This window comes from Melozone crissalis, unplaced genomic scaffold (assembly GCF_028551555.1).
Source record: "Melozone crissalis strain CALT ecotype California unplaced genomic scaffold, PUWL_Pcris_2 ptg000019l_1, whole genome shotgun sequence".
Classification (NCBI taxonomy): Eukaryota; Metazoa; Chordata; class Aves; order Passeriformes; family Passerellidae; genus Melozone; species Melozone crissalis.
Window position 1 is genome coordinate 2591023 of NW_026535797.1, and position 23948 is coordinate 2614970.

At 46.9% G+C, this 23948-nt stretch overlaps 1 protein-coding gene across 2 annotated transcripts in view; it reads right to left on the minus strand.

Annotated features, from left to right (window-relative positions):
* Positions 1-21235, minus strand: part of DOCK1 (dedicator of cytokinesis 1) — a 277154-nt gene extending 255919 nt beyond the window's left edge. For both annotated transcript variants that reach the window (XM_054276537.1, XM_054276536.1), the window contains exon 1: positions 21124-21235. In XM_054276537.1, the coding sequence (XP_054132512.1) occupies positions 21124-21169 (46 nt within the window). In that variant the 5' untranslated portion in view covers positions 21170-21235. The remainder of the gene's footprint in view (positions 1-21123) is intronic.
* Between the last annotated feature and the right edge of the window lie 2713 nt (positions 21236-23948).

Genomic DNA, 23948 nt, shown 5'->3' on the forward strand with positions numbered 1-23948 from the left:
AATCAATCCATAACCCATTAGCTCACCAATAAATATAACCATAATCCATTGGCTCAACCAATAAATCAATCCATAAACCACTGGCTCACCAATAAATAATCCATAACCCATTGGCTCACCAATAGATCAATCCATAAACCACTGGATCTCAAATCAATCCATAATCCACTGGCTCACCAATAAATAACCCGTTGGCTCACCCATAAATAAATCCATAATCCATTGGCTCACCCATAAATAATCCATTGGCTCACCAATAAATCAACCCACCCAGGCTGGCTGGGCCTTTTTCTCTGCAGAACTCCTCTGGCTTGACAGACTTTAGAGTGAAGAGGTAAATAAATTAATCTGAGTGCACAAGTGGAAAAGAAGCCAAGGAAAAGCAGTTTGGAAAACACTGTAGAAGGTGGAAGATTATTAATGGAATAAAGACACAGGGTAGGAAGAATAAAGGTCAGGTGCACTGCAGAGACCAATATCACCAGGATTTAAATGAAGCTTTTAGAAAATAACATTTTTATTGACATCAAAACAAGCCAAGCTATTTGTGTTTTAATGTTTCCCTTAATTTTGTCATTATTAGAGACAGATAAACTCTCCCTCCCAGGTATCTGGCACAGGATATCTGAGGGCCATAAATGCTGCCCTGCAGGAGAAGGGGGTTCTGAGAAAAACCTCAACAAAATGAGCATTTTAAACTGTTCACAGCAGTGAACACAGAGCACACAGGACAGTCTGCTTGGAAACACCCCCCAGAAAAATTCACATTTCAGCTTTTGTGCCTAGCAGGGAAAACAAAGTTACACAGCCCTAACTCCTCCAAAAGAATCCCTGTGGTGTTTACTGAGATCCCTGCAGTGCTCACAGCTCAGTCAAGGCCCCTGGGATGTTCACACATCCAGAAATGGATCCAAGGACAGTCTCCCACCTCCAGGACCCTGACAAGCAACGCCACTGACTCACACCACACATCCCAGCCAGGAAAAATCTGCATTATAGCAGATTAAAAACCAGTCCTGTACTCAATTCACACTTCAGCTGAGCGTTTCTCCACCATTTAAGTGGAATAACGCTGAGGATCAAAGGCAGCTATGAATAAAAGGCACTAAAATTTATGCCCAAGAGTGCTAAAACTGGTGTCTGTCACAACAGGGAAGGTCAGGCAGCAGGAGCTGCAGAGGAATGACCAAATCTTGTGACAGAAGATGACAAACAGCCATCAAATGGTAATTACTGCCCACGCCAGCTCCCACTGACCTCAACTGACTGAGGAGCCAGGGAGGGGTGATTTATCTTCAAAAATATATATATGTGTGAAAAATATGTCTGCAAGAGAAAATAAATCACATTTCTGGCTTCCAACAGCACTGACAGATCGTGAAGCAAACAGCCCAAGTAACTATAAAGTGCATTCCACCCCTGTGATCACAAAGCAAGGCTTGAACTGCACCAAACTCCCCTGCGAGGGAGCAGGTAACTCCTCCTCACAGGAAGTTTTTTATGTTCAGTGGCATCAAAAGATGTTGTGATAGAAAATGTTTGATTGGAGCAAACAACAAGGCTTTAATTAAAGGAAAAGACAAAGTTTGGAGGAGTAAAGCATGAAACTGGTATGTTTGCATTTTGTCTCATCAACTGTATCCTGAGCTATCATTTAAAATATTTAAGAACCTGAGCTATAGCTTTCTGTTTATTAAAGTTTTGGGTGTTTGTTTGTTTGGTTTTTTTTTTGTTTAACTGAAGTATGTTTTGCTTAATTTTAAAAATCCAACATCCACCCCAGGGTCCCAAATTGCCAAAAGCAAAGGATTAAGTGTGGGTACAGAAAGAGGAATTTTTCAGCCCTAAGAGTTGATAAAGAAAGGAGCACTGAGCAGGGCGTTACAGTAATTGCACCAAACCCCCATTTACCATTCAGGAACACAAAACAAACACCTCTGTGAGCTGCACTCAGTCTGCACACATCAGAAAAATGAGGGGGCCAACACTACAAGAATTAGTGGTGGAAACAAAGGAGAAAGCAAACAAAAATAACATCAATTTATCCTGAAAAAGCTTTTTTTCTAACAGCACAAAAGGTGAGATATCTTAAGATAGCATAAAAATGTTACAGAGTAATATTCCCTGGTATTACTTTGCTTTAAAGGCTGTATTAATCATTCTGAACTCCTGAATGAACCCAAACTACATTTAACACATCACCAGCTTTATTTTACACTGGCTTTTAAAAAATAAAACCCTAAATCCTAACTGTGCTTTTTCAATAAAAGCAGACAAATTGCAAAGGTGAAAGCAAAGCCTTTTGTAAATTCTCTGGTATTAAAAGACACCTGAAGGTTTTCCTGTTTTCCCTAAAGTGAAAGTGGATGATTTGAGTATTCAGGTAGCTTTTAGTCCTCTGCTACTCACCCAGAGGAGTTTCTAATTTCTACACCTGAGGCTAATGGAGAAGCAAAAGAAATAAGCAGTGTTTGAATCAGGAGTTGCACCTGAGAACTGTTAAACACAATTATTTCATGTGTGCATTAACCAAGGGTAGATCCTCTCATCTTCACCTTGGGTTTTGTCATTCCTGGTCTCACCAAGCTTGAATCAGAGTTATTTCTCAATATTTTAATTATTCTGTTATCCAAACATTCCCAAAAAATTAATTTCCTGAAGAGAGAAGAAGCCTGGAAAAATTCTCAGATCTGAACAGTTACCACCAAGCTAAAGGAGGAAATCCAGCTCAAGGTTCCTCCTGCCCAGTGATGCTCTAATCTTATTGATTAAATCCACAAATGTGACTGTTATCACAGGATTAGCCCAAATCCCACAAGTTCAAGTAGATAGAAAGGATTTATCACCACTTTCCCTTCCAGAGGTGAGACAGCTCCTTTCACTCCCCTTCTCTGGGAGCAGCAAATTCCTGAAACACACAATGGCTCCCCTGCAAACTCCTCCAGGCCCACACAGGGCATCTGCTGAGGGTGAGAGAACCCTGATCCAGCCTCTGGAACCCCTCAGGGTGAAATCCCTGCAGTGCCAGCCTGGTTCCCTCTTCCAAAGTCAGGACACAGACAGTGAAGGGCCACCAAGCCTTTCTCAGCCCCAGCAGGCACCCCAGGTTTCACACCAGGTGGCAATGGCAGCAACGTCTCCTGCATCACACTTGGTGTCTCACCACCCACCACCCCATGGGGATTAATTGATAAACTGAGGAAACTTAATAAATTAATTCAACCAGTGAGAATTGATTAATAAGCTGAGGAAGCTTCAGAAATCCAGAACAATCCCAATGCTGGGGCCTGGTGCTTTCCCAAAGCGCAACCACCCAGCTGAGCCCTGCTGGCAGAGCCTGAGGAGGACAAAACAAGATGCTCACTTGTCCTTTCTGCACTCATTACAAAACACAGAAAGAAATAAAATCTGGAGAAGAGAAGGCTCAAGGGGACCTCGTGGCTCTGCACAATTCTCTGACAGGAGGGGACAGCCAGGGGGGATCAGGATCTGCTCCCAGGAAAAGCGAAAAGAAAAGAAACGTTGCACCAGGGGAGGTTCAAGGTGGACATGAGGAGGAATTTCCCCATGGAAAGGATGATTTGGCATTGGCAGGGGCTGCTCAGGGAGTCTGGAGTCCCCATCCCTGCAGGAGTCCAGGGAATTCCTGGAGGTGGCACTCAGGGCTCTGGGCTGGGGACTGGGCACAGCTTGGCCTGAAAGACCTTGGTGCTCTTTTCCAACCCAAATAAATCCGGGATTCTGTGAAATGAAGAGTTCTGGCTGAAGCCAAGATTTCCAAGAAGCAAGTTCAGTTTCTTGCTTTCCTTCCTCCCCCCTTTCAAGGCAGACACTTTATTTTCAGGGAGCTAATGAAGTGAGCTGCTCAGTCACCATTTACCAGCTCTCCCCCCTCCTCCTGGCTAATCTGTATTCAGAGTACTTCACCACCAAGTACTGAGGGTATAAAGCTGAAACTAGTGCTAAAAAATATATATACACACCATTATTGACTCTAACAGCATTATTAATGTGCCGTAATGCACAGCTAACAAGAGGCACAATCAAGAACATCCAAATTGATTTTTAATATTAAGAAGTCCATTAAGTGAAACACCCTGGATGCAAAGAGTAATCATATCACCCCGAGCTCTCAACACTGGCTCTTGCAGAAAAAGCAAGATGCTGATTTAGACTAACACAAAACATTATCCAGAGGCAGATGTTTTGGCATCTGTCTTGTGGTAACTCAGAATCACAAATAAAGTGAGTTTTGATGTTCCCTCAGACCTCCTCCATTTCACTGGGGGCCACTGAGGAGCTTTAACTCGGCTCCTGCTCCAGCACCATCCTCCATGAAGGCAAGGACAGCATCTGAGCATTGGCTGTGCTCACCTAAAAAACAATCTGTGCCTCAAGAAAGGATTTCTTTTCAGTGCTTGGAATTCCACAAAACTCAAAACCACCTCTGTGATGGTGCTCACAGGGGTTCTTGGATGAGGGAAGAGACGAGGATCTGACTCCATGTTTCACAAGGCTGATTTATTATTTTATGATATATATTACATTAAAACTATGCTAAAAGAATAAAAGAAAAGGTTTCCTCAGAAGGCTGGCTAAGAATAGAATAGGGAGGAATGATAACAAAGGTTTGTGGCTCGGCTCTCAGTCCGAGCCAGCTGACTGTGATTGGCCATTAATTAGAAACAACCACATGAGACCAATCCCAGATGCACCTGTTGCATTCCACAGCAGCAGATAACCATTGTTTGCATTTTGTTCCTGAGGCCTCCCAGCTTCTCAGGAGTAAAAATCCTAAAGAAAGGATTTTTCCTAAAAGGTATCTGCGACACACCTCTACACGTGTTTATTAGAAAATGTGCAAAAGTTTCAACACTGCTGTGTAGAAAATGCCCCCAGGGGTCTACAGGGGAGGAGAAGGCCAAGAGTTAAAGGCTGGAGAGAAGAGGAACTCATCCAGCTCCTGGTCAGTGCTGGCAGAGCATCAAACGTGCTGGTGCTGAGTCAGGGACATGCTCCAGCCAAGGTCCCCAGGAGAGGAGAAGTGACCAGAACTGGCAGAGCTGCAGCTCCACACCCACCCCTGCCTGATGTGCCCCCAACCCTGCCCTGGCAGCAGCACCGCACCCGCCCCATCCTATGCCAGCACTGCCAGGGACCAGCCTGCTCAGGGACAGCAGAAACTCCATCAACAGCAGGGACAGCCCGAGGAGACATCCCAAATCCAGACACACAACCCCAAAAACTCCAACACCAGGGACAGCCCCAGGAGAAGTCCCAAATCCAGCCACAAAACCCCAAAAACTCCATCAACAGCAAGGACAGCTCCAAGAGGAGTCCCAAATCCAGCCACACAATCCCAAAAAAATCAACAGCAAGGACAGCCCAGGAGACATCCCAAATCCAGACACAGAACCCCAAAAACTCCATCAACAGCAAGGACAGCCCAGGAGACATCCCAAATCCAGCCACAAAACCCCAAAAACTCCATCAACAGCAAGGACAGCCCCAAGAGGACTCCCAAATCCAGCCACACAATCCCAAAAAAATCAACAGCAAAGACATCCCCAGGAAAAGTCCCAAAAACAGAATCCCAAAAGAATCCCAAACAGAAGTCCCCCTACATAATCCAAAAAATTCCATCAACAGCAAGAACAGCCCCAGGAGAAGCCCCAAATCCAACCAAAGAGCCCCAAAACAGCTGGGCTTGGAAGGGAGCTGTGGAGATGCCCCAGTCCATCCCCAAACCACATCCAGGTGGGTTTGGAGTGCCTCCCTTGAAGAAGGAGCCTCCATGTCCTCCCTGGCAGCTGTTCCAGTGCTCTGCCACCCTCTTGGAGAGGAGTTGAGTGAAACATCTCCTGGTTTAGCTCATGTCCAGCACACACAGGTGCACATCCCAAATGTCACAAGCTCGCTCTTGAATCCAGCATGTAAAAGGGCCTCAGAAACCCTCAAGTCCTTCCAACACAGCACTCCAGGCTAAACCCACACAAATGATGCCAAAGCTCCCCCAGGCCCAATCTGGTGCTTCAGGAGGCCACAGAGCTCCCTGTGAACACCCCTGAAGCATCAGCCCCATAAATCTTCAAGCCTCTCCTTTGCCATGGCAGGAAATTCCTATGGCACTGAGCAGAACTGTGCTAAGAGGGTCTTTACTAAGCATTACTGCAGCAGTGAGCTTAATGGCACAGCTATATTTTAATAGGCATTTCAATGATTATAAAATCAAGATCAACACACTGAAACTCCTCTTGCACTGCTGTGGAAACAGGAAAAAAATGACACAATTCAGTGCAACATCGAGCTGATGATGCAGAGCAAAGTGCCTAAAGCAAGGAGGAAATGAGGTGGTGGGAAGATGTTTTCATTTCCTACTGTTCTTCCTCCTCAGTGTTTCTGCAAGGGAAAACAAAATCAAAATTCCTCTGTTCCTTTCTCAGGAAAGCCTCTGGAATGGGAGAAAAAGGATGAAGGGAGTTTGAGGCTTTTTACACATCAAACCTGACTCAATTTCCTTTTCTTTGCCGTCACATTATCGGGTTCCAACAGCATTATCAGGGTCCAACAGCAAGAGTACAGACCCCAAGTCAAAGAAACCCCAAAGAACTTGTTCTGCATTCCCTAAAAGAACACCCAGAGAGAGGAATGACCTGCTGAGAGCCCCAGCTGGACCCAGCAACACTTTCCCCCTCCCTCCCAAAACAGCCAGGCTAGGGCAGAAATGGGAAACCAGCGACACTCTTCCTGAATTTGCACCTCACACCGGAATTAGGGGGAAAAAATCACCATGGGAGCGAGTCAAACAGCACTGAATGCACTCAAAGATAAGAGCAGCATTTTGCAAAAACAGGGAAAAATTGTTTTTCTCCAGAGCAGGGGCAATCACATGCTCGGGGCGGCTTCCAGCGGACTTGGCTCGGCCACTGGCCCTAACAAAGGGTCACTGTCCAGCTCCCTCAGCTCCAGCCTGGGCAGCTCCCACAGAGAGCTCAAATCCCTGAAATTCCAACTTCCCCACCTCAGAGACTCCTGGGAGCCCACACCCATCTTTGTGTTCACTCTGGAGGAAATAAGGAAAAGTAACTGGTATGATCCCAGTATTCATTAAAGAGCCAGCATCAGGTTTAACTCTACAAATTCAGATTTCTGGGAAGGGGGAAATCCAGAGTAGAGGAACACCCTAAATCTGTTTCCAGACCCTGAGCTCCACAATTGTGGCACAATAAGAACCCACCTGTTCATTCACAATCATTCACTTTATCATGAGTTAATTTTGTAATTCTAAAGCCTCTTCTAGCCTAATCACAGAATACTCTGAGTTGGAAGGGACCTACAAGGATCAACAAGTCCAACTCTTGTTTTTTTTTATTATTATGATTTAAATTTATCAATGATTTTTTAATACATATATAGTGTAATAAATTGGTATTTTAAAGTTGGTAATCAATCCCAGATGTGCACAGGAATTCCCAGGTGAGAATTTGGCTCCCCACTGCTAAGGCACCCTTCAAGCCTACTGAAACACATCAAAAATAACCCTCAGACTTCCTTCCCTTGCTGCCCTGAGCCTCCAAATTGCCCTTGTTAATTCAGAATAATTCAAAGCCATAACTCTTTCCTTCCCAAGCACAATCATCCAAGGAAAATGTATTTAAAACCCCCCTGATGGTCACTTATTAAAGCCAGGAGGGTGACGAAGGCGCCACTAACCCAGCAGTAACTCACTCACCTCTGCTGTAAGAAAGGGAGTATTTGGATTATTCTTTCCCCCTTTTTGCAGGTTATTTTCCCAGCATCACTCTGAGGATTCCCTGCACTGGCAGCCAGCACATGCCCAGGGCAGAGCAGGGCCAAGCTGTTCCTAGCACTGCAAATGACTGCTTAAGGGGCTGATTTCCCTGCCATGATTCCCAAAATCTGCTTCAATGTCTGTTTGGAAAGCTCCAACAGGCAGCAAAGTTTGTGCCACACTGGACAGTGCAACTTTCACCTTAAAACATTTGCTTCCCTTGCTGAAAAAATTCTGCATTCACCTAAAATCAGTGGTTATTTCTGAACTCCTCAACTCATCTCCACTTGCAGCGCCTCTGCCTCAAAACAGAACTATTAAAAAACCAAATTAATGACAGCCAGCACACCCCATGTCCAGCAAACCAGCTTGTTTTTGATATACACATTTTGATATACACATTTGGCCTGGCTATGTTTGGTGAAAGCATCCTCTGAGACACCAGGAGCACTCAGCACTGGGACCTGGAAAAGGTGGAGAGATTATCTGTGCCATCTTCCTGCAGGAATCTCACTCAGTCCTCTTGCTAAGCAGCCTCAGTGTTCTGGAGAAAAACAATTTAAAAATGCTTCTTGCTCCATGAATGGCCCAAGAGCAAGAGGAAGCTGCTGCATGCAAAGGTAACAACACAAATTCTGTCATATGCAGATGCAGCAAAAAGGGAAATAATTGTAGAACTCAAAATTTCATTAATGATCACCAATATTTTACTTTTCACTCAGTTTAGCCAGGTATTTCTCAAAGCTGTCACTACCCATCTCCTGAAAACCTGATCTGGCACACAATTATTCTAGCTCCCCTCCACAAAATTATTTTTTATTTCCCACACTTTTTAAAGTCAATGTTATGGAAGCATCCAGACAGCCCTTTACAAATATAATACATGAACTCCTGGTCTTAAAAGTTCATATCCTGCTTTAAGATCAGCACACTGTGTTATAGATGGTATAACATCCAGGCTGTAAAAGCTTGTAGTTATGCCAATATTTTATATATTCAAGCCCTAAAAGTATTAAAACTGCTGGTTTTCAGCCAAGAACACATTCACCTTTGTGTGCTCTAACTGTGGAAAGTGCAGCTGTTGCAGGAAGCCCAAACTGTACTTTCTGTGTTTAAGGCAAAAATCTGAACCAGTTCCATCACTCATCACAGCCCAGTAAATAAACAGAGGCTCCTCCGCAGCACCAGTGATTGATAAAAATCTGTTAATAAATCACTTCAAGAATACATTCAAGTACAAAATCAAACCAGAGCTGAACCCACACAAAACTTCCAACAATGTCAGCAGCACCACAACTGAGTCATTCTCTCAAGTCTTGACTAAAATGTGCTTATCTGGCTATATCCAGTCTTTATTTTTTGGGAATAAGAATTCCCTCCCCGCAGAGCTCAAAGCAAGATACTTTAGCATTTGAAGATTCAAATGATTGTTAAAGAAGGTTTGGGATGTTTTTCTCGAAAATACTTTGCTGATCTTAAAGGTCCTTTCCAACCTCAATGATTCCGAGATCATCCAGTCCAACAGTCAGCCCAGCACCATGGTGACCACCAGCCCATGTCCCCAAATGCCACATCCACACGTTCTGGACACTTCCAGGGATGGGGACTGCACCAGCTGCTGGGACCCCATTCCCAGTTTGGCTGCAGCACTGGTTTAACCAAGCCTTTGCCATAATCTCACACAAGCACCACCTCCATCAGCATCCCAAACTGGGACTGAGCAGGAGAGGCACCAGACAGAATCCAAAGCCCAACTCCCATAATCAGCACTTCAGAGACAGCTCAAGGCCTTATAAAGCATTCCCTCACCCAGGAGCACCTCCTGGAGCTCTGCAGGGCAGCAAGCTCAGCATCAGAGCAATCCCATCCAACTGCAGATGTCCCTATTACCAGATAAATATCTAATGTGCTTTTTTAATCCTTTTAGAGTCTTAGTTCCAGTCAAACGCTCAAGAACACAAATACAAATAAAGTGTAGTGTCATAAATACCAAAAGAGTATCTGGCTCTGCATCAAAAAGTTTGGGGTTGGTGTTTTGTCCTGTTTGACTCACCCACTGTGGAAATCACTGGCCAAGAAATATCTCTGCACCACAAAAAATATCTGTTCTCATCTCCAGCCACTTCAGTATCAGCAAGGACAGCTGTTTCCTCACCAAAACAGCTCAATGACTGAAATCTCTGGGAAAAGGATCTTTATCCACTGCTTTGTCACATGTCACTAAATTATTTTTACAAAGGAGTCAATGGCAGCTGTTTGTGGGGCAGTCCCAGTGCTCCAGGAACTCTGAGCTGCCCCTGTGCACACTCCTGCCATGGCCCGGACAAGAAGTTTGGTTCCTTCATGCCCAAATGTCAGAGAACAGCACCAAAAAAGAGCAGAGCAGCCCAGTGGAGGTGACAGGGGTGGCACACAGAGTGTCAGCAGCTACAGAGGTGGGGGAAGGAAGGACAGAGCTGGATCCTGCCATATCAAACACAAACCTTCTGCAGATCAACTCTGGCGTGAAACAGAAGCCAAAATACCTCCAAATTTTTTTAGAAAAATTAAATTGCCACAAACTTTTTTTTTTTACAAGCGGTTTGAGCCACCATTCACACTGGAAACTTCAGAGATCAATCCACAAGGAGAAAAGGAAAAACACAAGGAAAAACACAAGGAAAAACACACCAGGCTCAGACAGAAGGCAATAAAACAGGCTCTCGAGTCTTCTCCAGCTAAGGCTCCTGGTAAAGAAAGTGATGGATTGATGGAAACACCAACACCAGCCATGGCAAGAAAAACAACAAGCAAGACTGAGGCAGTGTAATAATGAGGGAAAGGATGAGCAGGAAGGAAGGAATTCCTGCAGGGATGACAAGGCAACAGGTGATGCCTGCAGAAAATTGGTGGGAATTTGAAAGGACAAAAGAAGATAAATAAAGGAAAAAAAAGGGACTGGACACCAGGTAACAGCACCACAACCTCAGGTCAGACAGAGCACACTAAAGGCTTGAGTGCAAGCATTATTTTCTGTATTGAAGCTACAAATGAGCCACAGATGGATGCAAAAGAACTATTCTCCCACAGCACCCCAAAGCAGCAGGAAAAAGTCAATCAAACAACAGCTGCTGGACACATCCTCAAAACAGTAATTAAAGATTTCTTGTCATGCTGATGTTAGTTTCCACTCACACACTCCCACTTTGAGAGATTAACCTCCTATTTATCAACAGAAACATTCCCACAGGCCCTTATCTCCACTCTGCTGGCCCAAGTGACACATTTCACCATATCTCTGCACAGAGCAAGCCCTCCTTCAGAGGACAGCACTGGCAGGGCATTCCAAGCCACCCCCTCGGTAATCCCAGCCCTGGCAGGGCAGGATTTGCTCGCTGCACTCACATGCACAGCAGATTTTCCTGAGAGCAAGCGTCCTTTTCAATCCTCCACCATCTGCCTCAAGACTCACAAACTCCATTCTCATCAACAGCTTCCATCTGGCCCAGCACTGAGAGATTTCCTGTGGCAGGCTCTGCTACACGAGCACTCTTTTTCTATTACCAGTTGCTTCCACTCCATTTCTGATCCACACACTCTGCATGAAGCAAGTCCTCAATGAAAGCACCCAGCTCCCTGCCTGAACCAGCCCCTGCTGCCAGCATTTCCTCCTGCAGACCAGCTGGCACATGAGGGGGATGCTCAAGGCTAAGGCAGCAGCTGGGAGGCAGGGAAGGTAAAAGTGGGGCTCCCCATCATCCTGTACCTCTGCCCACTCCCAGGGGCACCAGCAGCACCAGGCTTGGCCATGGTCTCCCTTAATTCCACATTTTCCTTTTTATTCCATGTAGGAAAATTGGGAAAACCCTCCTAACACAACCCAGCTGAAGGCTTTTGCATACAGCATGGTCTCATCTGTTCCTTGTTCTCTCAGCACACTCAGGCCATGTTCTGAGGTCTGATTTTTCCTTTTTATTCCATGTATGAAACTTGGGAAAACCCTAACATAGCCCAGTTGAAGGTTTATGGGTACAGTGTGGCCTCATTTGTTCCTTGTCCCTCTGGGACACTCAGACCCTGTTCTGAGTCCTGTTTTTCCCTTTTTATTCCATGTATGCAAATGGGGAAAATCCCCCCTAGCACAGCCCAGCTGAAGGTTTTTGGGCACAGTGTGGCCTCATCTGCTCCTTGTCCTCCCAACACATGGAAACATGGCTCAGGCCCTCTTACAAATTCTGGTTTTTCCTTTTTATTCCATGTATGAAACTTGAGAAAACCCTCCTAACACAACCCAGCTGAAGGTTTTTGGGTACAGTATGGACTCACCTGTTCCTGTCCTCCCGGGACACTCACGCCCTGTTCCAAATTCTGGTTTTTCCTTTTGATTCCATTCATGAAAATGGGGAAAACCCCCTTAACACAGCCCAGCCGATGGTTTTTGGGTACAGCGTGGCCTCATGCGTTCCTTGTCCTTCCGGGACACTCAAGCCCTGTTCCAAGTTCTGATTTTTCATTTTTCTCCACGTATGAAAATGGGGAAAAAACCCTATCACAGCCCAGTTGAAGGTTTTTGGGAACAGTGTGGCCTCATCTTTTCCTCATCCTTCTGGGACACTCAGGCCCTGTTCCAAGTTCTGATTTTTCCTTTTTATTCCATTCATGAAACTTGGGAAAACCCCCCATAACACAGCCCAGTTGAAGGTTTCTGGGCACAGTGTGGCCCCACCTGTTCCTTGTCCTTCCAGGACACTCAGGCCCTGCTCTGAGTCCTGGCTTTCCTTTTTATTCTCTGCATAAAAATTGGGAAAACCTTCCTAACAGAGCCCAGCTGAAGGTTTCTGGTACAGTGTGGCTCCATCTGCTCCTGCCCTCCCAGGACCCTGGGCCCTGGCCCCCCACAGATGTTATTTTATGTTTGACTCCATCCAGCCCCCAGCCGGTGACGCCGGCACTTCCGTGCTTTGTTTGGATAAGCAGGAGGAGGAAGGCAGAGCAAACACAAACACCTCAGGCTGCACTTGCAGAATCCATCTGGGTGCCTCAAGAGCCTCTCAGGTATTCCAGATACCTGGGCTGGAACCCTGGATGCTGAGAATTTCAGACTTTCTGTGTTGAAAGGCACTGACCCCAAGAAAACACCACATTTCAACTAAAGCTGTAAAAAAAGCTTCCAAAATTAATTAATAACAATAAAATTATACGTGTATAGTTTAAATACAAGTGTGCATATCACATTGTAAAAAGCTTAAAGTTTTAAAACATAGTAATATACATAAAACTAAAATAAAAGTTTTAAAGCAGTAACTTTAAAGCTCATCCCATTGCACCCTCTGCCATGGCAGGGACACCTTCCACTACCCCAGGCTGCTCCAACCCCATCCCACCTGGCCTTGGACACCTCCAGGGATGGAAATACCAAATCAAACACCTTCAATCTGCCCCCTGGCTACTGTCACTGCCATAAAGCGTAAAGCAGGAACTTCTTCACAAGTTTAAATAGTATTTTGTAATTAAACAAAAAAAGTCCACATTACAGAATATAAGTCATTAGTTATAAAGTTAAAAATAAATAATTTAAGTGTCATTTCTTAATTAGATAGTTTTTCCTTAGAAAACCTTATAAAAATTGATACAAAATCATTTTGTAACTTGTTAGTAAAATACTGTAAAGCTCACAACTTATAAAACTGTAATATAAATGAAAAATAATAAACATCCAAATCCAAACACAAAATACCATCTCACTGTCAATCCCAACACAAACAAAAAGAAAAAAAATCAACACTAGCTCTGCGCTCTCTCCAGTCCCAAGTGCCCACCCTGCACTGCCAAATGTCCCAAATTCTCCAGGAGGCTCTGCCAGAACCAGCCAGGAACCCCCCAGGCCAGGCCAGGAGGTTCCTCCTCAAGGGAGACAATTCCTGCTGCCCTCCCCACCTGGGACTCCTCAGGGAAAATGAGATTTTCCCAAAACCCCCAGAGCTGCCCAGCCCAATATCCAATAATTTCTGCAGAACATCCATAAAGGTGGCACAGCCACTGCGAGAGCAGGGATGCACAAACAGAGCGCCTCAAAAACCCAAGTGCCTACGAGCACAAACATTGATTATGTACAATTTTGCTGCCATTCCCATTCAGAAATTACACAGCAAATCCTGTTCCACTCACTTGCTGGTATTTTCTACTGGGGGAACACAAAGACATTTTGCTACTCCAACACCCTCAAGGCAAAATCAGCCACCAAAACGCTCAGCAAACATGTTCTAAAAAGGGCTGTGCTGAAATAATATAAGCAGCACTCGAAATAAAGCAGCAGTGCTAAAAAAAAAATACAAAAAACCCCAATTCATGTATGGCAGCCAGTGGTTGCTGCAGTTCTTCACCCATCTGTTTGTTTTGTTACATAGAGGGTACATGATTGCACATAATAGTTCTCAATGCAACTATTTCAGTTTAGTTACAAAGCTATATGGAGCAGAAAACTATTTCCAGAGATATTTCATCTTTCTGCTGATGGAACCGAAATGCAGCAACTGCAGCTTCTTGTATTACAAATCTTTACATCAGAAATCAGATTTAATGCACAAATTACATAAACACAGGCAGATAATTCTATAAATATATAAATGTTTGCACAGCCACAGTCTGAAAAGGGAGAGAGGGTTTCAGAATGACAAAAATTCTCTTATTGAACATTTTTTTGGTTTAGACAGGGCGTGATTTCAATTCCTCCCCCCCCACAAGCTAAATGAGGAAAGTATTCCAATAACTCATCAAGGAATTCATTAAAGCCTTACTCAGAAAATTACTATTGTCAGAACAGCCCTGGGGGCCACCACAGGCTAGAAAACAGAACTAAAAATGCTTTTAAGTTTATTAAAAAAGAAAAAATCTGACTTGTCAGTGGTCCACCACCCTGCCAAAGAATACCCATAAGTAGGAGCAGCTCCACTGAGTATTTTGAGGAAGTTTTGAACTAGCAGGAAGCCAAAGGGGAGAGGCAAAACTGACACCTTGGATGGAATAAATATTTGAAAACCGGATTAGAAGCAGTTGTTGGAGCTTCCATTCATCACCAGGAGTCAGCCCCAGCTATTTATCTGCAGCTGGACACATCCCCAGGTGTTTAACAAGAGGCATTGGATTGCAGTCCTGCAGGACCACACTGAAGGATTACACAAAGCAAAGGATCCTCCATGTGCTGCACAGCCAGCACGAGACAAACTCCAGGAACATCAATATCTAAAGGAAAAAATACCCCAATCCTTACTCCTGTAGCTGCAGCCTGACAGAGGGGCTTCCTAGAGAAGGTTTAACTTTGTCTCCATTTTTTTTTCCCTTCCCTGAAAGTTTTGCCTTTGCAGAAAGGAAAATGCCTTTGTAACACAGAGAAACCTGTGCCAAGTGTGGCAGAGAGCCCAAAATCAGCATTGTTTGAGTGCACCTAAGTCAGGCATTTCCAACAGAACAGATCAAGGGATAATTGCAAAACCCACCAAGGTGCTACCTGAAGTCAGACAATCCCACAGTGGTTTGGGTTGAAGGGACCCTAAAGCTCATCCCATTCCACACTCTGCCATGGCAGGGACACCTTCCACTGTCCCAGAGTGCTCCAACCCCATCCAGCCTGGCCTTGGGCACTGCCAGGGATGGAAATACCAAATCAAACACCTCCAATCAGCCCCCTGGCTCCTGTCACTGCCATACCTGCATACCAGGTAAAGAGTAAAAGTCACTTCTCTACCTCCTCTTTTATCTTCTAGAATAAAGAGTCAAATCAGCAGCTGAAATCTCCCTAAGCCAAGTGAAAACTTCCTTTGCAAAGTTAAATAAAAGCTCTGTATTGTGGTCATAGGCAGCTGGCTACCTGCTGAAGTCAGTTTATGCCCTATGAGAAAAAATAATTCCTGGAAAATTTCATCAGGAATCATTTCTCAGAACAATCCCAGATTGTAATGTTGTTGCTGACCTGGATGAAAACAAACAGGAGCCCACACTCCCTTCCACTTATCTGGTAAGGTTATCCCTCTCCAATCTGCTGTTTGGAACAAGTGTTTATTGGCAGAGAACAATGGTGGCAGCCGAGCACGCTGGGAGGAGCTGAGCCTGCAGTCCAGCTCGGGTCACTCCTGCAGGAAAGGTGTGGGCATCTCCAGCCCCTGCCCTCGGCTCCAGGAGCTGCCAGCACAGAAATGCAACCCTCAGCAGGCAGGGAATGGAAGGGTGCTGGAAAATAGAGCCATGGAATGGTTTGGGTTGGAGGGCATCATAAATAGCATCCAGTGCCACCCCTGCCATGGCAGGGACACCTTTCACTGTCCCAGGCTGCTCCCAGCCCCAGTGGACACCTGCAGGGATCCAGGGGCAGCCACAGCTTCTCTGGGAAACCCATCCCAGCCCTCTCCACCCTCACAGGGAACAATTCCTTCCCAATATTCCCATCTAAACCCATTCTCTGTCATTTTAAAGCCACCTCCCCTTGTCCTGTCCCTCCATCCCTTGCAGAGAGTCTCTCCATCTTTCTTGTCAGTTCCTTCAGGCACTCTAAGTCCACTCTGAGGTCACCCCAAATCTTCTCTTCTCCAGGCTGAAGCATCCCAATTCTCTCAGGACTTCCTCCCAGCAGAGGGATGGAACAAACAACACCCTGATCTGGGTGTGCAGGGGATGGAACAAACAAAAAACTCTGATCTGGGTTTGCAGGGGATGCAACAGAAAAAAACCCTGCTCTGGGTGTCCATGGGATAGAAACAAAAACCCTGATCTGGGTGTGCAGGGGATGGAACAAATAACACCCTGATCTGGGTCTCCATGGGATGGAACAAACAACACCCTCATCTGGGTGTCCATGGCATACAGCAACACCCTGACCTGGGGGTCCATGGGATGTCACAAATAACACCCTGATCTGGGTGTCCATGGGATATAAAAACACCCTCATCTGGGTGTCCATGGGATGTGCTGGCTCTAGGAAGCTGAACCTGCATGTGCTCACTCCACTCCTCTGACCAATGCAGCAGCAAATCTTCCCTGGACATTTTACACTTGCACTTCTGCCCCGTGGGCTGGGACGTGTCACAGCACAGCCCTGCTGTCACTAACAGCAGTCACCCATCCTGCCCTGCCAGGCAGCTCCAAACCTCACAGCACAGCAGCACTAAAATCATCAAGATGCATTCCTAACATCCATCTTTTTCAATTTCCTTCAAATGTTTCCTTCCCTGCTCCAAGGCACAAATGTGCACACGATCATCACCTTGAACAAGAGTCCCCAATGCCACCACAGCTCCCACAGCCTGGACTGTGACTCCAGGCTTCCACAAAAGCCTTTAATCTGTCCTAAAGCACCACAGTCCCCCCTGAAGCAGCAGAGGAGAAGCAGCAGTGCTTGGATGTAGGAATTCCTGTGCTTTCACCAGCTCTCCTCTTGACAAATTCTTATCCCCCCTTCAAAGAGACATTACAAGAGCAGAACTCAGCTGCAAAAATTTTAAATCATGATCATTGTAACATTTCTTAGTCCACCAACTCCTTAAAGCCCTCCTCTAATAATAAAATGCATATATTTCTGTGTACCTGCTGTGAAGGTATTTCCAAAAGCCCATTTGGAAAAGCCATCCCAACCCCAGAGAGGCACTGAAACACCCTGACCATGACGTGTGGCCAATGCTCCCATCTAAAATTAGGCTTGTTACTACTTGCCAAGTCATGACAGACAGCAAAAACTCACCAGGAACAAACAAAAATACTGGAACTCACTGAATTTAGAAAAAACCTCCAAGGCCATCAAGTCAAAGTCCAATTCCCATCCCTACTCTGTCACCAGCCCAGAGCACTGAGTGCCACATCCAGTCCTTCCTTGGACACTCCAGGGATGGGGACTCAAGCTCAGTAACTGGGAAGTGCTCCTTTAACACCTGACCATCCAAAGGCACGTGGCACTAATCTTCTGTTTCACCATTTATTCAAATTAAAAAAAAAAAAAATTAAGCCACCACAGTAGTGATCTGATTACTTCATATGAACACAAACCTTTAAACACAGTGGCATTTTAAACACCATATTTTTTAACAGCAGCACCAGTTCTAGCTCCCAGTGCAGTTCTCAGCCCAAAGGAAAGGGGCAAAGAGCAGAATTCAGGATTTGGCTACCATAGCCACTGTGCACCATCTCAGAGGTGCTGGGCAGGCTCACAGACCTCCCAGAGCAGCTCCTTACATCCCTTTTCCCCAGCAGAAGGAAAACCCAAAATTACCAGAGCAGCTCCTTACATCCCTTTTCCCCAGCAGAAGGAAAACCCAAAATCACCAATCTCACATCACACTAAAAGCAGGGAATGGGAGGCTGAGCAGCCACACTCCACAGCCACTTTGTGACACTGAGGGGACACAAGCAGCTCTCAGGACTCCCTAGAAGCCTCTGATGTGGAAGAAGCCGCACAGCCACATGGTCCCCTCCACACAGCCACACTCCTCCCCGCGGGTGAGGGATGAAAGGCAGGACTGAGGTGAAGGACAAGGATCTGCAGCCCTGGGAGCAGGGAAAAGCCTCTCCAAGGAAGCTGATCCTGTCCCTGTTCCGCCTGGCTCCCCACATGTTCCCCTCACATCCGTGTGATCCCATCAGCTCCACACCCATCCCTCCTGCCGCCGAGCGCTCGCAGGAAGCGGAGCTGAGTCACTCTCTGAACTGCCTGCTGAGATAATGCCTCTGCACACGGGCTCAGGGCAGCAAATCCACTCTGCAGGCATGCAGGGCACCCAGGAGCGTATCCCCAAAATCCCCAAATCCCACTGTGCCACCGGGAGTGCTCCTCAGCACACCTGGGTCCTACCAGCTGTCACTACAGGCCTCTGGGCATCATTGTCCCAGCTGCATCACAGCCAGCACAGCTGCAGGTCTTGAGAGGTTAAGAAAACTCTGAACAGGGATATACACAGGAGGGGAGAAGGGATATAAATGTGTTATATAGGCACATGTGTGTATTTTATACATACACAACTCTATATACAGACACATTTCTGAGCTCCCACTGCTGTGACACAAACATAACCACAACAGTACACCTTCCTGATACTTCCGCTTGGGGAAGCCTGCACACAGAAATCCCGGAATATTTGGGGTTGGAAGGCACCTCTGGAGATAACCCAGTCCATCCCAGCTGTCACCTGGAGCAGGTGACACAGGATGACACCCAGGTGGGCTGGGATGTCTCCATGCCCTCCTTGGGCAGCTCTGCCAACCGTCATGGAAAGTTCTTCCTCATGGTGAGGCGGAACTTCTCCTGGCTCAGTCCATGGCCACTGCTCCTCACCCTGCCACAGAGCACCACTGGAATGATGGCCCCATCCTTTTGGAGATATTTGCATGGGTTGATGAGGCACCCAAAGCGTTGTACACTATTTTTGTCTAAGTCCCATTTGCATTCCTGTTAGGGATTTTCTCCCTGGCAGACAATACTGAGTCAACTCAGCCCCAGGACTGGCCGTGACAAATAGGAAGAAAAATATTCCCAAATCTGAATTTTCAGGTTAAGAGCACCATCTCCAACTCTGTTTGGGACTACACAACTGTTGCATCAAATCTTCGTAATCTCCAGCTCTCACAAGCAGCAAAAAATAAAACATCAGAAGACTCACAAAGCACTTTCCTAACAACATAAAGGTCCATAAAACACATAGAACCAGACAACATTCCTTTTCTTTAGGAGGACACCAAAAGGAAGCTATTCCTCCCAAAGCAGCCTCTAACAGAATGGCACAGGTCAGTGAACCCAATATTCAATTAGCTCTAAATCTGATTTATGTCCTTGCCACACTTCATCCACTTTCACCCCTCACATCCCTGTCATGCAGCAGAGAAATCCCTGTTTGGTGAGGATCTCAGCCTCCTAGCAGGAAAAAGAAAACAGTCTATCAGAGAAACATAAATTACTATAAAAGCATTACAAACTTCTCTGCAGAGCAGTGGACACAGAAAATACCAACTAAGCACATCGCCTTCGGCTTCCTCAAAAGGGGAGAGTTTTTTTATTCTTAGATTACATTTAAATCCAGTTTTCTTACTACACATGCAATCCCCTACACTAGAGATGCAAGTACACTTAAAGTAATTTATGAAACAAGCAAGTAAATTTCACTTTTTCTCTTATGTCACTTTCCAATCAATTTCAATTCAATTTCAAGACATTCCTGGAAAGCGGCGGGGCAGTCACCCCCAGCACAGCGCAGACACGGAGTTCCTGCAGAAGAGGAACTTGCTTTCGAGTGCCACTGGGCTGTAACATCAGCTCGTACTACGTGACAATTCAGTCATTCCGAAATACCCATCCCACACCACCAAGGCAGATAATTTGGAAACTTCACCAGGGACTGCCATCATTGGATTTCTGCTTCCCTGTGCTTGTCCTGCAGCCTCAGCGCTGGAACTACCCACAGGTCCCACATGCTGGAACTGGGATTTTTCTAATATTTTTTAGAAGCCAAGCTATGGTTTTCTAGGGACACGCACACAGGATTTAAAATTAATTCCTACAATTCACTCAGGTTTTACTCAGCCCCAGAAACTCCCTTCTTCCTGCTGCCTTTGTTTATGAAGTTCAGCTGTGCGTTTCTATGAAAAGTTGTTCCTCACAATCAATCCAGCCCAAGGACTGTGGGAGGCATTGAACTTCACGTTTCCAATTTGAATAGTCAGATTTATTATTTCCTTCCTCCAGACAAACGCTCATTCACACCAATAAAGTTTTCTGCGCCGCACCCCGAAATAAAACCTTTTGCTGCAAAAGCAACACCTTTAAATTAATTCCGGGCCCTCCCGGCCCAAAGCTCAGCGGGGTTTGGTCGGTTTAGTCCCAGCGGGGATGTGCGAGCCACCAGCTGGGAACAATCCCCCTCTGTTCGAGAGGGACGGACGGAAGGAGCGCGGTAGGAAATGGATCCCAGAGAGCCCTGATCTGTATGAGCATCACACTCCGGCAGAACCCCGAGGGACAGCACTCGGGGCACGGCCGGGCTCCCAAAGCCAGCCTGGGAGCGCGGGGAGAAAGAGCCCGACCTGAACACAACTCGGAGCTTCTCCGCTCCGCAAGCGCTCGGGGAGCGACGGGACCGCAGCGGAGCGGAGGGAGAAAAGCAACTTCTCCCAGCGGGGCACGGCGCTCCCAGAGAGCTCCTCAACCTCCCGGGAGCCGGGAGGAGCCGGGTGGGGGAGGCAGGAACCGGAGGGGACTCGGGGGAACACCGCGCTCCATCCCGGCCGGAGCGGAGCGGGAGCCGGGCAGGGACGGGGAGGCCGCGGCCGGGGGGTGCCCCTGAGCGCAACAGGCGGGAGCGGGGCGGGCGCGTCCTCACCTACGCCGTACTTCTCCTCCCTTTTGGTGGGCACCCAGCGGGTCATGGCGCCGGGAGCCGCCGGGATGCCAGAGCCCCGCTCCCTACGCCGCCATTTTCCGACCGCGGGACGGGAAAAGTTTCTCCCGACGGCGGAGTCATGTGGTGCGGGCGGAGCCAGCCCGGGCCGGCCCGCCGCCCCTCAGCGTCCCCTCCGCGCCGGGCCGGCAGCGGCCGAGCGGCTCCACACAAAGGGAGCGCCTTTCTACACCCGGTTTTATTCGTGGTGCCTTTCCGCCTGTTCCCGGTTGTGTCCCAGGTGCGCCCAGTTAAGTCGCAGGTGTACCTGGTTAAGTCCCAGGTGCACCCGGTTGTGTTCCAGGTGACTCCCCGCCTCTCCCCGGTTGTGTCCCAGGTGCGCCCGGTTGTGCCCCAGGTGCCTCCCCGCTTATCCCCGGTTGTGTTCCAGGTGCACCTGGTTATGTCCCGGGTACCTCCCCACCTATTCCCGGTTATGTTCCAGGTGCCTCCCTGCCTATTCCCGGCTGTGTCCCAGGTGCACCCGGTTAAGTCCCAGGTAACTCCCTGCCTATTCCCGGTTAAGTCCCAGGTGCGGCCGGTTAAGTCCCGGATACCTCCCCGCCTATCCCCGGTTGTGAAAAATAAGTATTTTATGATTGGCTTTTCGCAAATATTAAAATGAATATTATATGTGTTGTGTTAGAAAGTTGACGATGACCAGACAGAATCCTGTGTTTGAATGGAATTTATGCATCGTGTATGAGATGTATGAATATGCAACAGGCTATTGTTTTTAAGGGTTAATCCTTTGTTAACAGGTGTCCTTTTTCGGGCTCATGCTGCCCAGAAAAAGGTACCCGAACGTCCATAACTCTTTGTCTCTATTGTCTCATATTGTCCTAATTCAAATGGACCAAATTATTATTACTCTAATTGTATTACTATTTTTATAACTATTTTGTTACTATTAAATTTTTAAAATTTTAAAAACAAGTGATTGGCGTTTTTCAAAGCGGTTAAGTCCCAGGTGCGGCCGGTTAAGTCCCGGGTACCTCCCCGCCTATTCCCGGCTGTGTCCCAGGTGTGCCCGGTTATATCCCGAGTGCCTCCCCGCCTATTCCCGGCTGTGTCCCAGGTGTGGCCGGTTATATCCCGAGTGCCTCCCCGCCTATCCCTGGTTGTGTCCCAGGTGCACCCGGTTATGTCCCGGGAACCTCTCCGCCCATCCCTTGCTGTGTCCCAGGTGTGCCTGGTTGTGTTCTGCCCCAAGTTCCTGGCTGCGTGCTCCCCGGCTGCGTACCTTTAAAACAGGGGGGGTTTTGCCGATGTTTGATGGCTGGAGCAGGGTGCACGTTTGGAGGTTGCTGTGCGGGAGCTGGATGAGCATAGGCAGTATGGAAAAGGGAAATTCTGTCTTTCTGCCCTGCTCAGGTGAGGCCCCACTTGCTGAGCTGTCTCCAGCCCTGGGATCCAACATCAAAAGGATTTGGAGCTGCTGGGGAGAGTCCAGCAGGGCATGGATACACCCCATGGGCGTGGAGTGTGTGGAGCCCGGCTGGAGAGCTGGGGGTGCTCGCCTGGAGAGGAGCAGCTCCGGGGAGAGCTCAGAGCCCCTGCAGGGCCTAAAGGGGCTCCAGGGGAGCTGCAGAGGGAATGGGGACAAGGGATGGAGGGACAGGACACAGGGAATGGCTGCCACTGCCAGAAGGCAGGGCTGGATGGGATATTGGGAAGGAATTTTTAGCTGTCAGGCCTGGGGTACCCAGAGAAGCTGCCCCTGGACCCCTGGCAGTGTCCAAGGCCAGGTTGAACAGGGTTTAAAGATTATAAACCTTCTGGTTTCTAAAGCTAAGTCCAAAATCTTGTCCAAATCCAGCATCTCCTGACTAATTAAGTGTGGAATAAATGATTAAAAAAGAACGAGCAAGGGAAGTGAACTTCCTGTTCCCAATCCCTGTAGTCTTGGACACATCCAGGACTGTGCTTTAAAAAATAGTAATAATTTAAAGCCTTTAGGAAACAGAAAATAAAGTGTGTAAAAGTAAAGAAACAGCAGAAGGCTAACACTTAAAAGGAATAAAGAGAAGTGAAATGAGTGACTGGCTGTCATTTGGTAGGATTAGCCCTCTGCCAAAGGGGAAGCCCTTTAGCACAAATTTAAGGATTAAGACAGATCCAGGGTTGAATCTTTTCCTCCTTAGTTTCTTGTGTTGTGTGGATTGCAAAGACCAGTTTCTGCAACAGCGCTTTTGCTGTCAGGTTTTGAGATCAAGTACTCAGACCCCTGAATGAGTCTGCTCCCCTTTCCATGTCCTGTTCCCACCCTTGGGATTGGTTTCCCAGGACATCACCAGCACGTTCAAACTCATCCAGGTTTTGTTGTAGCTGCAGAATCCCAGGGGGCTGTGACGAGGCAGCTGCTGCACCTCTGTTCCTTCTGCCCAGCAGTGAGGACATCAAAAGGTTTCCAAAGCCAAGGCTTGTCCTCGTTATCCTGCACTAATGGATCAATGATTTAGAGCCTTCCCAAAGACAACTTACAAGGGAGCTCTTTGATTTCACACCTCTATTTCCATAAGGGAAATCAAAGTGAATTGAGTGAAATACTGGATGTGTTCCCTCTGTGCCTGTAGTCACCTTTGCTTTCTCACAGCAGGGAAAGTGGAAAGCAATAATATTTATTTCCAGCTATGAATATTACACCCTTTTATACAGCTGGTGAGTTATTTTTGTGGTGCTCCTAAATGTATGCAGCAAAACTGCCAGATCTGCTCAGGCCTCGGGTGCTTCAGGGATTTTTGAGGCTATTGCTGGAGCAGTCTGTA